General features: G+C 48.9%; 1 protein-coding gene and 1 long non-coding RNA gene across 2 annotated transcripts; one reads left to right on the top strand and one right to left on the bottom strand.

Annotated features, from left to right (window-relative positions):
- Positions 1–5,668: 5,668 nt before the first annotated feature.
- LOC147655201 (uncharacterized) lies at positions 5,669–8,086 on the bottom strand. Its single transcript, XR_015283934.1, has 2 exons — positions 8,011–8,086; positions 5,669–7,775 (listed from the first exon to the last, which is right to left on the bottom strand). It is a non-coding gene; the product is annotated as an uncharacterized LOC147655201 (long non-coding RNA).
- Positions 8,087–9,172: 1,086 nt separating this feature from the next.
- Positions 9,173–9,708, top strand: LOC147655200 (extracellular matrix organizing protein FRAS1-like). The gene is made up of 2 exons (XM_086879433.1): positions 9,173–9,352; positions 9,586–9,708. The coding sequence occupies exons 1-2, from the start codon at positions 9,173–9,175 to the stop codon at positions 9,706–9,708; spliced, it is 303 nt and encodes a 100-aa protein (XP_086735559.1).
- The last annotated feature ends 5,139 nt before the right edge of the window (positions 9,709–14,847 follow it).

Here is a 14,847-nt window from a genome sequence, read left to right as displayed (position 1 = left end):
CCAATCACAGGACCCAGCACCAACACCCGTATCACAGGCCTACAGTGATTCCAGCACACAGATCCTACAGTGGCAATCCCATTAGCAGTCCCTATCCCAGCCCCACAGTGAATTCAGCACCAGCCCCACAGTGGCTATCAAAGACGCAGACAAAATCCCTAACCCGAACCCATTTCAGCTCCCGTGTTACACTACCATTATTTTGCCCCTACCCATCTTGTTGTCTTTTCAGTCACAGGACCCAGCCCCAACATCCATATCACAGGCCTACAGTGATTCCTGCACACAGATCCTACAGTGGCAATCCCATTAGCAGTCCCTATCCCAGCCCACAGTGATTTCAGCTCTTGCCCTGGAGAGCCCTTTCCCAGCCCCAGTGATTTCAGCTCTTGGCCCACAAGCTTTATTTCACTGCAAGCTCTTCTTCCGGCTCCAGATGCGTGTTTCTTCAATGCTGCTGGCAGAAAATTCTTCAGGTACAAGGCGCAGGATGTTCCTCCTGTCTCCGGCTCGGCAACATTTCAGCTCCCACCCTAGGGCCTAGAAGCCCACCCCACAGTCAATGTCCCCGCCCCACTGTGAATTCAGCACCAGCGCTACAGCGGCTATCAAAGACGCAGGCAAAATCCCTAACCCGTTTCAGCTCCCATGTTACGGTCCCATTATTTTGGCCCTACCCATCTTGTTCTATTTCCAGTCACAGGACCCAGCTCCAACATCCATATCACAGGCCTACAGTGATTCCTGCACACAGATCCTACAGTGGCTTTGACATTGTCAGTCCCTATCCCAGCCCACAGTGATTTCAGCTCTAGCCCTGGAGAGCCCTTTCCCAGCCCCAGTGATTTCAGCTCTTGGCCCACAAGCTTTATTTCACTGCAAGCTCTTCTTCCGGCTCCAGATGCGTGTTTCTTCAGTGCTGCTGGCTGAAACTTCTCCAGGTACAAGGCGCAGGACCTTCCTCCTGTCTCCAGCTCGGCAACATTTCCGCTCCCACCCTAGGGCCTAGAAGCCCACCCCACAGTCAATGTCCCCGCCCCATTGTGAATTCAGCGCAAGCGCTACAGTGGCTATCAAAGACGCAGGCAAAACCTTGGCACTGCCAGCATTTCAGCTCCCATGTTATGGTCCCATTATTTTGCCCCTACCCATCTTGTTCTATTTCCAGTCACAGGACCCAGCACCAACACCCGTATCATAGGCCTACAGTGATTCCAGCACACAGATCCTACAGTGGCAATCCCATTAGCAGTCCCTATCCCAGCCCCACAGTGAATTCAGCACCAGCCCCACAGTGGCTATCAAAGACGCAGACAAAATCCCTAACCCGAACCCATTTCAGCTCCCGTGTTACACTCCCATTATTTTGCCCCTACCCATCTTGTTCTATTTTCAGTCACAGGACCCAGCCCCAACATCCATATCACAGGCCTACAGTGATTCCTGCACACAGATCCTACAGTGGCTATGACATTGTCAGTCCCTATCCCAGCCCACAGTGATTTCAGCTCTTGCCCTGGAGAGCCCTTTCCCAGCCCCAGTGATTTCAGCTCTTGGCCCACAAGCTTTATTTCACTGCAAGCTCTTCTTCCAGCTCCAGATGCGTGTTTCTTCAGTGCTACTGGCTGAAACTTCTCCAGGTACAAGGCGCAGGATGTTCCTCCTGTCTCCAGCTCGGCAACATTTCAGCTCCCACCCTAGGGCCTAGAAGCCCACCCCAAAGTCAATGTCCCAGCCCCACAGTGAATTCAGCAGCAGCCCTACAGTGGCTATCAAAGACGCAGGCAAAACCTTGGCACTGTCAGCATTTCAGCTCCCATGTTATGGTCCCATTATTTTGCCCCTACCCATCTTGTTCTATTTCCAGTCACAGGACCCAGCACCAACACCCGTATCACAGGCCTACAGTGATTCCAGCACACAGATCCTACAGTGGCAATCCCATTAGCAGTCCCTATCCCAGCCCCACAGTGAATTCAGCACCAGCCCCACAGTGGCTATCAAAGACGCAGACAAAATCCTTAACCCGAACCCATTTCAGCTCCCGTGTTACACTCCCATTATTTTGCCCCTACCCATCTTGTTCTATTTCCAATCACAGGACCCAGCCCCAACATCCATATCACAGGCCTACAGTGATTCCTGCACAAAGATCCTACAGTGGCTTTGACATTGTCAGTCCCTATCCCAGCCCACAGTGATTTCAGCTCTTGCCCTGGAGAGCCCTTTCCCAGCCCCAGTGATTTCAGCTCTTGGCCCACAAGCTTTATTTCACTGCAAACTCTCTTCTTGCAGCTCCACATCTGCTTCTTTTTCCCCCCCTCTCTGCTAGGTGAAGCTGCTCCAGGTTGAGACAAAGGGTCTTTGTTCTTGGTTCCAGCTCTGAGGTTTCACCTCTAGGCTGAGAGATGCCACTCCAACCCCATAGTAATCTTTACTGTGTTTACAGCCTGCCCCGTTGTGTACCATTCTATGCTTGCTTCCCACATGTACAGTCACTATGCCCTCAGAACAGTGTTTGCAGCAGTCCCCATCCCAGCCCCAGTGATTTCAGCTTCAGTCCCACAAGCTTTATTTGACTGCCAGCTCTTGTGCTGCACTTCTGCCTCCTCATCTTCCCAGCATTGCCACATCATGCCGCTTTCTGGCTCTCCAGGCAGGCTTTCTGTTTTAGCTCTAGCTCTGTGGTTTGAGCTTAGCTCTTGAACCCACATTCCAACCCCAACCTGACCATCCTTACTGGAGGAACAGCTCTTAAAGGCCCTATCCCAGCCCTTACACTGATTTCAGCTCCAGCCACGCAGTTTGCATCCCAGCTCCATATTCCTTATCCCAGCCCCACAACAGTTTTACCCTAAACCCTACCATGTTTCTGTCTGCTCCAGCTCTGCTTCCTCACTTCCTGCTCTTCAGCTTCCCACTACTGGTGGCTCAAAGCTGCTCCTGCTTCTCACTGCAACCCAGGGCTGTTGATAAGGCCACAAGTCAGTTATTATTGTCACTTCAATGTCTCTAGATATTGCCCTACCCACCATAATGGGAGCCCAACTTTGGGGACACTTGAGGCCTCTAGCCCAACAGGTACCTTCCCCCTCCCTCTGGGTCTTAGCCCAGCACTTCCCCAAAGGCCCCCCCTCACCCCCCCCAGGCATTACCAGGGGCTGGGAATAGCCATTGGGCCCCTGCTCCCCCATCCCAAAAGGTGCCCTTGGGCTGGTTCTCAGGCCCTGGAGCCCTCCCAGCCCCCAGACCCTCAGACTCTCCTTGGTACCAGCAGACAGGGGCTGCTAATCCCCCAGGCACCTCCTGCAGGCCCTGAGCTGCAGCTCCATCCCCTTCTCCCATGGCATTTATCCAGCTCCAGCCTCAGTATTTCCATTGCCCCACATTGGTTTAGGCATGATTCCAGTGCCAAGGTCTTTATTCCACACCCTGGGGCTTTATGTCTCCACTGGTCCCACAATGGGTGTTTCAGCCCCAGCCCCACAATCTCTACTGAATTAACATCAGCTATCCAGCAAAAAAGCCCCTAAAGTAATTAATTCTAATAATTAATTAATAGCTAATTAACGTTTAATTAATAATAAGAAATAATAATGAACTAATAAATAATTACTCGATATTTAATTAATTAATAATTAACATATATTTAATTAATATTTAATTAATAATCAATTAATAAGAAATATTAGCTAACGAATAAATAATGTTTAATTAATTATTGATAGATAATATTTAATATTTAATAGTATTAAATAATAATTAGTAAATAATAAACTTATAAATAATGAATATTTAATTAAATAATGATTAACAAATAGTATTTAATAATAGTAGATAATATTTAATCATTATTTATTAATACTTAAACTAATACATATAAAGATAACAATATATCTTGCTAAAAGTAATTATAATAAATAATAATTTTATTATTTTAATAGAACGAGCAAAGCTAAGCAATGTAATAAAGAAAACCGTTATTATTTTAAATAAAATCAAACTAAAATAATAAAAACCAAAAAAACCCAGCTTTATTTCCGATATTTTAAACATTATCTTCAATCCAGAAACTACAAAACAGCTCCTCTCTGTTCCGTTGAAGCAGCAGCTCGTCTCCCTGTGCCACTCCAGACCCCGCACCCGCCTCCGGCCGCCCGAAAAGCCCAGGACGTGGCAGAAAGAATTGGCCACGACCGGCCCCGCCGGCCCCCAGATGCTGGCCCCGGCAGACGCGGGCATGGCGCCCGACCTCACCGGCGCAGGGCTTCCGTCCTGGCGCACCGGCGCTCCCTGGATCGCGCCCGCGCAGCTCCCGCTCCCGCCGCCGCCGCCGCCGCCGCATCCTCTCTGCCGCTTGCCGCCGCGCCGCCGAACTAACGCCCGCACCTCTCCAGCTCACGCTATTTATAGCCCACACCGGCCAGCCCAGCCAATCACAGCCCGAGGCAGCGCCGGGCCCGCCAATCCCAGCCCGCCCGTTCCCGCCGCGCTCGCCTCCGCGACCCCCCGCTGTCCCCTCAGGCTCCGCTCCCGCGATCCCGCCCGCTCCCCCCCTTCTCCCCGTTTCTTTGGGCGAAATTACGGCCGGGACCTGAACGGGGAGCCCCCGCGCACCCTTCCCGGGACCCAGCAGCACCTCTCGGGGCTGCGGCAGCTCGGCTCCGCCGGCTCCCAAAGCGACAGCGGCCGGAGCGGCACACCAGCAAAACGGGGGAGCGGGACCGGGCCGCGACTGAGCGGGCTGAGCTTGGCGGGACCGCGCCTGGATTCAAAGGGTGGCCGTGATTGGCCAGAGCGGAGCAAGGCGGGCCGGGATTGGCGGAAGCTTTGAGGCTGCGGCCCATGGGAGCTCGAGGCGCTCAGTTGGGCGGAGCCAGGGGTGCTCGCAGGGTCCGCGGACGCCCTGGGCCCCGCTCGCCAGACTCCCGTCCCCTTCTCCGGCCCTCGCTATTGCCCAGGTCCCGCCTAAAAGGCCCCCGCAGAGCCTCTATCGGAGCGCCCCAGCGGCACTCGGGGCAGGGGGCGGGGAGGGGCGTAGCCGCCAGCTCGCCCAGGTCTGGTGCCAGCTCGCAAAGCTGCGATGGCAGCGCGGAGCAGGGAGCGGCGGTGGGGAAGGCGTGCACAGCTCGCTGCGGGCTCTGAGCGCCTCTTCCCTCGCAGCGGTTCCTCTTCTGCGGGGACTTGGACTGCCCGATTAGGTGCTGGCCGAGGTAAACACCTTAGCAAAATACCTAAGTGCCCGCCCCTCGCCTGCTGCGGGTCTGCTGCTCACCGTCCTTCTCCCCGCAGTCCGTCTGTGAAGCTGAAACTGATCTGCCGCCCGCCACTGCTGTTATTCTTAGCCGCCGGCCTGCACGGCCGCCGCTCCTTTTAGCACAGTGTCCCTGCTCCCAGCCATGTCACTTTACACACTTAACGCTATTTCACCCCTCCCTGCTATTTACAGACACCGCCCCACTCACTCCCTCCCCAGGCTCGGCAGCCGCGGAACTGCCGTAGCTCCCGCTGCCGCCTCCCACCCGTCACCCAGCGGAGCGGGGCAGGGCCCCGCTCGGGGCACAGCGGCAGTACCGCTCTGTGCCCACAAGAGCTCAACATAACATAACTGACTCAAAGGCAGCTCACACAAGAAGGGAAAGAGGAAAGAATAAAACATCTGCGGAGCTCAAAAGCAGAAACTTTGTATCCGTGTGCACTAACATCCATGATTTTTTACATTTCCATTTTTTCTTTACATTTGACTTCATCCCCAACAGTTGTCTAAGAAATAATGTTATTAAATCTTTGTTTCTCTTGGTACACCGTGAGAACTTGGTGTTGCTCTGTATGTGTGGCTTTGGCCACGCTTGTGGACATGTAAAGTCAGTACTTGGAGTCTTCTGGACACATAATGGGCAAAGTGTGTCGGAGGGCCCCAGTGGATAAATTGCTGTTCTGTACATCTGTACTGGTGCTGAGTTTTGCTTTGGTTAAGGAGACCTTAACCACGTTCACTGTGGGGAAAGCTGATGGACTCCTGACTGCAGGGCTGGGGTGATGGTGCTGCCTTCTGCATGCCTTTCCTTTGTGGACACAAACCAGTGGAAAAGCAAGGCCCTGAAGAAACAAGGATCCTCCTGAGAGGGCCACTCCGTTCCAGCAGCAGTGCTGAACACACTCCCCCTCCTCTCCCAGTCCTGGCCAACGCTACAGCATGCAGGGGGAGCTGCCTGGGGAAAATGGAATCTTGGCCCTGCTCCACCAGGTACCAACCTCTTCTTCTGCTAGACAATGTGCCTTCACACAAAAGACGAGTCCCCAAAGGATGGGCCTTGCAGGCTCTTGCCTTGGAGTGGGAGCAGCTCCACCCTGCTTTTATTCTGCTGACTGTGTGAGTGTGCTGCCTCTCCCTGATGAATTAATCTTGATCTGTGGTGTCATAAAATACGCTCTTCTGATTTTATTATATTCATCTAAGGTTGTATTTCTTCTTAACTTTAGATTTCTCGTTAACGTGAGATGAAAGCGGAAATATCTGCTCTGTGTTTTCAGGATGCAGACGGACCCTGTACAGCTCAGTTTGGGTGTGTGGTTTGCCTCATCTTCTCACAAAAACATGTTGAAAGGGCAGGAATAGTGAATGAGTTATAATAAGCAAACTACTCCCTGCTGTGAGAGTAAATTAAAAACTTGCAGTATCTTTGTCTAAATTGCAAACTAACCAGCGAATCTTGTACTTTGGAGACTGGAATTAAGGGCTTTATTCCTCCTGTTATTTAAAATCTGATGATGATTCTGATTTCTCTGCTTTTTCATGTCTGTGAGGGACCAATAAGGCTACCGAGTCACAGACTGAGAAGTAGCTGTATTGATTTAAATGACCTAAACCTAAGGAGAGAGTACTGAAGTGTTCAAAAGAGAACCCAAACCTTTCCAGCTGATGAGCTCTGAGGAAATATTAGCTGATCGTTCCATTGTGGCTCATTTATTTAAATCAGATCCTGGTGTCTTCTGTAGTGTGGCCAGCACTTGTCAGCAGCCATTTAGTGTGATATATTGGTGGCAAACTTCTTGTCAGGATGTTGGTTGACAGCAGTAGTAAAAACTGTTGAACGCAGCAAAGAGATTTAAAAATGCTCAAGTGTTTTTTGTAATGCTTGTCAGGTACCTTTCTGTGGCTGTGTCACACCTAATGGGCTGTAAAGATGTCACTATAAATCAGTGCTGAAAATGGGACTGGGTACTAAATGCAGGGGTATAAGGAAGGGCAGAGAGAAGAGATCCTTGGAAGGTATTTTGGAAAACTGCTGTGAGGCCAGAAGGCCTTCAGTTCATCCCCAGTGATGCCACGGTTGGGTTAGTCCTGCCCAGCAGCGACAATCCAAGTGTTACATGGACAGTTTTTCTCCCAGCTTCTCTGCCCCAGGAGGCCCACTCCCAACAGGAGGAGATGAAAAGAAGCCTGGACTTCTTTTTGAGAAGGAAATTTTAGGAGGCTCTGTGCCAGCTAAATGCCTGGCTCAGCTGAGGGTTCACGGGGCAGCCTGACTTGGATCAGAACCAGCCAAAACCGAGTCCTCATGCCTAAATACGTCCTGCTTCCTGTAGTTTTTCCCTGCCTTGCTCTTTCTGCTGCACATTTCCTCCCTGTTGTTCATTTTCCAGGGACAAGAATTAGTTCCTTCAGCCAGGCAGACTTGGCCTCTGGCAGCATCCAGTACATCCACACCAGTGAGGAGGAAAAGCACACGGATGCCTTCACCTTTTCTGATGAAAAGAAAAGGTCTGATGTCCTGAAAAGTGAAAAAGAAAAAAGAAAAGTGAAAAAGAAAAGAAAAAAGAAAAAGATGAAAAGAAAAGTGTCTGATGGGACAAACGAGGTCAGTCCCAGCCTGACTTTTGCCTGAGTGGGCAGATGTGGCTGTTCCTCCTTCTCCTGCTGTGGGATTTCCCACATCCCTCAGGTCAGGAAGGCAGCAAGGCCTGTGCAGGGAACAGGAACAGGGAACACCTGCCCTGTGGGCTCACCAAGAGCTGAGTGCCTGGTTTTCAGCTGCTTGCCAACTGTTCCTGGAGCTCAGCTTTGATCCAGTGCACTGACAGCATACTGACGACATCCAGCCCCTGGAGAAATGCCTTTTTCCTGTTTTCTGAAAGAGAAGAAGTCTAGCTGCACATAGAGGGAGAGGGGCAAAACTGAGTGAGAGAGGGAGGGAAAGTGGATGTCCATAAATATCACAGAAAGAGGGAGAATTAATGAGTGGGGAGGGATAAAGAAGTGATCTGGGCTTAGCAGCTCAGACAAGGCTGAAATGAAGAGACCCAAACTGGGGATCGCTGTGCTCTTGCGGTGAAGTCACACTCTTGGAAGGCTGAATTCGGCAAGGGAAGCTTTTCTTCCTGTCCCAGGTGAGCCAGACATTTGACATCACCATAAACCCCGTGGATGACTCCTTGCCCATCGTGCAAATCTTTGGGATGACAGTTCAGGAAGGGGTGAGAAAAACCATCATGGAGTTTGAGCTCAAAGCGACAGATGCTGACACAGAGGTAAGGCAGGACCACCCCCAGCCTCCTTGCTCCCCTCTTGTGCTGCACACCTGGGCTTGTGTTTAAAGACTTAACGCTGAATTTACGCTCAGCATGGATGGAAATGGCACTTCCTCTTCTTCCTGGGTCTGGCCAGAGGCTGAGCTGTCTAACACTGGCTCTATCCCACTGCTGTTTCCCCTGCAGCAAGAGATCTGGCTGCCTGAGCCAAAATCCTGCCCCAAAGGTTTTTGCCCTGGCAGAAGTAGCAAGGGACACACTGCCCGGAATGGCTGCAGGACTGGGGGCTGCTCTTGTGTTCGTGGAGCAGGCACAGGGGTGGGTGGGAGCTGTCTCAGACCAGCTGAAGCAGGAATTCGGTGGGATGTGCCTTGTTTTATAGGGAGACACCTACAAAACAAAATCCCTTGGGAGAGGGACAAGGACAGGGCGGGGCTCAGGGGGAACCAGGAATGTTCTGTGCTAACCCTTGTGTTGGGAACACCAACGCAGTGGAGCTGCCTGGCCAGAATCCCTGTCCGGGCCTCCTGAGCTGGAAGGGCAGTGTCCTGAGGTCGTGTCCCCAGCTTTGCCCCTCCATGTCCGGGCACAGGTGGAGTCCCTGACGTTCGGGGCGGTGCAGCTGCCCCGGAACGGGCTGATGGAGCGCAGCGGCCGCGGGCAGCGTCCTCTGCAGGCCACCACCTTCACCACGGATGACATCTACCAGAAGCGCGGCAGCTACAGGCACCGCGGCGGCAGCGCGCTCAGGGACCGCTTCACCCTCACCGTCTCCGACGGCACCAGCCCCCTCTTCGTGGTGCAGGAGGGAGGGAAGAAGGTCAGGGAGGAGAAGGGATGGGAGGGGGCGTTGGGAGCTCACAGGGAGCTGCCTCCTCTCGGGGCAGGGGGGACTGAGATGCTGACTGAACGTTCTCGGTCACATCTTTGCTTCTTCCCCTCCCTGCAAACTCTGCCCTTGGTGCCAGCAGAGCCGAAGGGAGCTGAGCTGGTGACGTGGTGGCTGAGGCTCTGACTCGCACAGTAAGCCCCGTGTCTCTGAACTGTTGTCAGGTGTGGCCCACATCATGTTTAAGGTGGAGATCATGTCCAACGAAGACCGGGAGTGGCACGAGTCCTTTTCTCTGGTGCTGGGCCCAGATGATCCTGTGGAAGCAGGACCTAGGGACCTGCTGATTCAAGGCTGAAGTGAACCTTTAAGAAATGAGGAACAGGTTGAGTATGGAATTATCAGAGCGCAGCACAACTCGCTGCCTGTTGGGGAGGGTGAAACAGGGAAACCTTATGAATGTGATTGTTTGGCAGAACATTCTGAAAAAAGAAGGCTAGAATCGAAGTAGAAATGAAAGCCTGCTTTGAGTCATAAGATACAGAGTACTGGTTACTATATGACCAGAGAACAATAGCCTAGCCAGCTAAAAGAGAATCCCTGCTGATAAAACAATGCCCTTCTGCTGACAGAAAGCCCAAAGGCCAAGAAGCAAGGAAAGAACTTGTAAAGCTTGTAGAGCCTCAAATGCAACACTGTATGTAAAATCTTTAGTGGGTGTATCTCACAGTGATTGGATACTGGGAATTAGAATATTCACTATAGAAAAAGATACATTGGATTGTGACAAGAACTTTGCTCTCTTAGCTTTTCACTCTTAAACCTCTCTCTCTTAACCCCTCTCTTACCTCTTAACCTCTCTCGTACCTCTTGGCTCTTCTCTCTTACCCCTTTACTCCTCTCTCAGCTCCCCTCTCCCCCTCTCTTACTTCTTCCACTCTTGCCCTCTCTTACTCTTACCCTCTTGGTTTTTCCCCTCTTACCCCTTTCTTGTCTCCCCCCTCTCCTAAGCCTCCCTGGTTTCCCCCGCTCTCCCTCTGTTGCTCTTACTCCCTCGCTCCCCATTTCCAACCTCTCCTCCCCTGCTCTCCCTGCTCTCTCCCCTCCCCTGGACCATGTGGATGCCGAGGCTGGTGGTGGACAAAGGTCTCCCCTCTCTTTACCCTTATAATAAATTGCTTATACCTGAACAGCTTGACCCTAGAGAAGTGTCTCACCGCAAGTGAGCATTTTACACAGCAATATCTAAGCAATGATTTCTAAACATTTATCCAAGCTTAAACAGCTTATTCCTAATTATCACCACCTTTATAACCAGTGCTCGCCTGCCCCTGCAATACACAGGCACAGGGAGGGAGCTGCAGTTATTTACACAACAGAACAAGTAACATACCAAATTAAACACCCAGCACTATACCTCACTTTTGGAAACAAAACCTGGGCAGACACTTTAGTGTGCAAAACCCCTGTAAGAATAAAACCTGCTTTAAATATCTTAGGCATCAAGCCACAGACACGCCTATGAAATTCAGTGCAGCAGTGACAAAAAAAGGAATTATTTCCTTAACCTGTGAATAATCACCTCTAAGATTCTGTGATGCAGTTGCCGCTGCACACAGCCACAAGCCGCCTTTTTATTAACAGGCAAAAAAACAAAGACAATCCCAATTTCTCCCTTCTTGTCTGCAAAGAAACAGAGAAGGGAGAGATGCTTCTCAGAGGAGCATGGTAAAAAGACACATGGTGTAGAATATGGAACAGCTGGTGGTTCAGCATCTCTTCCGCTGCAAGATCTAGGGGATATCTGATGCTACCTTGGAGGCAGGAGTCACAAAAACTGCCGGAGAGGGAAGAGAAAGGAGCTCAACCCTATCTGCTCTTAGGTTTTAGCACTGTGACCTTTACCTTAACTTACAGTTATGTGTTTCTGACAGTGTAAATCCCTTTTGTTTTGATTTTAACAGAGTACAAGAATTCAGTGATGAAGTAACAGTGGCATACAGCCTTTAATTTCCCCTGGTCCTCTCACCCAGCAATGAGGTCTCACAACAACAATACAACAATAAATAGTTATAGAAGGTAACTCACTGTGCTGAAGAGTTCTTCAGAAGGATGGGAGCCACAATTGAGGCAGATCCTTGGACAGACAAGCCAGAGGTGTTTAGGCCTCGTGTTTCCTCCTTACCCCAGAACCAGCCTCTAAAGGGGAACACAAAGTTCACAGGCTTGTATTTGGAATTAACGCCATATAAAGAACAAAACATCCTAAAAAAGCTACATATCATACAAATAAACCAGCTACCTTCTTTATGCCGCTTTTCTGTGGAGCCACAACTTCACAGAAGTAGATCTTGTTCTATCAATACAATGTTTTATTATTGATGGGCTTGTTGAAATCAGAGGGAACTCCAAGCACCCAGATATTCACAGCAGGCAAACATCTCTCTGAATACAACTGAAAAGGCCAGAAGGGCTGCTCCATGTTACCTCTGATAGCCACGTTTGTCTCTAGAGTACATCAGATGAGCAATGCACGGCCTTGAAGCTATTTTTTTTCCCCCTGTGTTCCTCCTTTCCATCCTTCTGCGTAGCCTTGTAGCAGATAAATCTGTTCAATAAAGGGCCCAGCTGACTGTGAGCAGAAGGCAAAGCAGAGGATTTGTCAGCATGAAAACCCACACTGCAAAGATGAACGAGCATCAGGGGCAGTTAAAAATCTGCTAGAAATTAGTGCTAATGTCACACTACCCTCTCTTCCCTGTTTTCCATATCCAAAAGGAAAGGAAGTTGTGCGTGAGCCAGAAAAGCTAAAAGGGTCGGGCAATGTGCTCACCTGCCATCCCACACAGCTGGGTGTGACTTAATGCACCAAACACAAGGGAATCGTTTCCAGCTGGGCAATAGACACCACGAAGCACACAGGTTTTCAGTGCTGTCAGCAGCTGCAAGGGGAGGATTGCCTCCAAGAAACATACCAAAACAATGAAAATAAAAAAAAAAACAGATTAGCATCTATTTCCATCACACATGTTTAAATTTATATACTATATTCATTTATATATGACATGCAATATATAAAGTATCAAAATATATTATTTTAACATGTATATGTATGTTATTATATATTAAATATATTTTATACAATTTAATTATATATATTTATTATAAATATAATACATATATTAAAATCAATATATATAATATATATATTAAATACAAATCTGTTTGTATATATTGGCATTACTTATATATCTTTACTTTTCTGGTTGCACATATGTCTATATCTTTATATATTTAATATACATTTCTATGTTTTTTATTTTTGTTGTATTTATTTAAAAGCCCCGAAGCTAACCTAATAAAAACCAAACAGTCCCTTTATATTAAACGGTATTTAAAAATATTTAATACATATTTTTTATCATATTTATATACCTTGTTGATATACATAACACATAACATATCCTAAAATATATCATATTACCATCTATATATACAGAAATCATATTATAGATTATAAATCAATATATATGTATATATTTCTATTACTTATTTTTACGCCTACATATATATATGTCTATATATATATATTTCTCTATACCTTTATATATTCAGTCTTTAAATATTTTATTTATTTTTATTTTTTTTATTTATTTAAAAGCCCTGCCTCTAACTAAATAAAAACCAAGCATCCCCTTTATCTTCAATATTTTTTAATATCTATTTTGTTCATCTTTATACTTACAGGTATATACTCGGTTGATAACCTGCCCCCGCCCCGCCCGCCGCTCTCACCGTTCCGGCACACAGAGCAGCCGCCTCCTCGGGCTGCTTCGGTCCCAGGGCTGGGGAGCGACCATTCGGTCCCGATGCCATTGGGGTTTCCGCCATTTTCCCGGGCCGTGGGGGAGAGAACGGAGCGAGAGCAGCGGCGGCGAGGTACGGGTCGTCGCGAGTGCCAGAAGCCCCAGAACGCGGCCGCGGCAAGGACCCCGGCAGAGAGAGGCGTCTTCACCGCTGCCTGTCGGCGCCCGACCGGCTCGTGCCCGGCCCCGGCGCCGCCGAGCGCACAGCCCGTGTCTGCATGGCCGGAAAAGCCGCAGAAAATTGCGCCGGAGCGGCATCGGTGCCGGAGTGTTTGTCAGGCAGTCAATCGCACGCACCCACCGCCCGGGGTCCTTCCATTTTCCCGCCTTTTTGGCCACCATCCTTGGAAGGTCAAGCCGGCCATGACTGGGGAGCCATCTTGTGCGTGGCGTGACATCACTTCTGCCCTTCCTCGCTGCCATCTTTGTTGTGGCTGAAGCCACTTCCGGTCGAGTGGTCATCTTTGTTATGGCACAATTAAGGCCCCCGCTACTCTCAGCGCGTCTGTCTTACTTGCCTGAACGAAAAACCTGCCGACACCGACCGACTCCAAGCACTCCGCCCGATTTTCCGCCGCCTTTCCCGGGGCGAGGATGATGGTGGCGGGGCTCAGCGGCTCCGTAGCTGGGTGGCGGCTGTGCCTGTGACGGCAGGCATTGGAGTCAACGCCTCTGCCGGGGTCCTCCCGGCCGGCTCCTGCGGGGGTGGGGCGGTCCTGACACAGATCTGTTCGGCTCGGTTCTTTCCGGCCCGCTTCGGCTCAGCTCGGCCCCGTCCGGCCCCGCCCCACCCAGCTCGGAGCACAGCTGCAGTACCGCTCTGTGCCCACAAGGCGGCAGCACTGCTGCAGAGCTCAGCCCAGGGTGGGCGGGGGGTTCCCCTGCACGTGCAGAGAGGCGAGGCAAGAAACCACGTGTGCAACCCCCTTCCAAAAATTCTTCTCTGAGGAACGCCCCAAAAAACGCCCCCATCAAAACTTAGTAAGCCCTGCCTCTAACCAAATAAAAAACAAAATACCCCTTCATTTAAATGTATTTAATATTTATTTCTATCATATTTATCTATATTTATGCACATAGATATAATGCATAATCAATATAAAAATATATTAACATCTATCCATATATTTTTCATATTGAATATTAATCTACTTGTCTAGTTTTAGATTACTTGTATTTATTTGTTTTTATTTCAATTTATATATATATATCTCCCCATATTTATTTCTTTATTATAGATGTGTATATTTTCATTTCTATATTAATCATTTAAAAGCTCTGCCTCTAAGCCTCTAACCAAATAAAAAACAATTAAGCCCTTATTTTAAATGTTTTTAATATCTAGTTCTATAATAATGATCTTCCATATTTATACACACAGATATAATGCATAACAGATATTAAAGTGCATTACCATCTATCTGTATAGCTTTCATACTGATTATTAATTTACTTGTCCAGATTTGGATTACTGGTATTTATATTTTTTTATGGCTCTATCTATCTATCTATCTATCTATCTATCTATCTATCTATCTATCTATCTCCCTATATTTATTTCGTTATTATAGATGTGTATATTTTTATTTCTATAGTATTCGTTTAAATGCCCTGCCTCTA

This window comes from Cyanistes caeruleus, chromosome 2 (assembly GCF_971803275.1).
Source record: "Cyanistes caeruleus chromosome 2, bCyaCae1.hap1.1, whole genome shotgun sequence".
In the NCBI taxonomy this organism is placed as follows: Eukaryota; Metazoa; Chordata; class Aves; order Passeriformes; family Paridae; genus Cyanistes; species Cyanistes caeruleus.
Note: the sequence above shows the minus strand (reverse complement) of the source record. Positions and strands in the feature narration are given on the sequence as shown.

Coding starts and splice junctions, on each gene's coding strand:
- LOC147655200 (XM_086879433.1), top strand. CDS start 9,173: ATGGAGCGCAGCGGCCGCGGGCAGCGTCCTCTGCAGGCCACCACCTTC. Junction 9,353..9,585: donor TGCAGGAGGGAGGGAAGAAG/GTCAGGGAGGAG, acceptor AACTGTTGTCAG/GTGTGGCCCACATCATGTTT.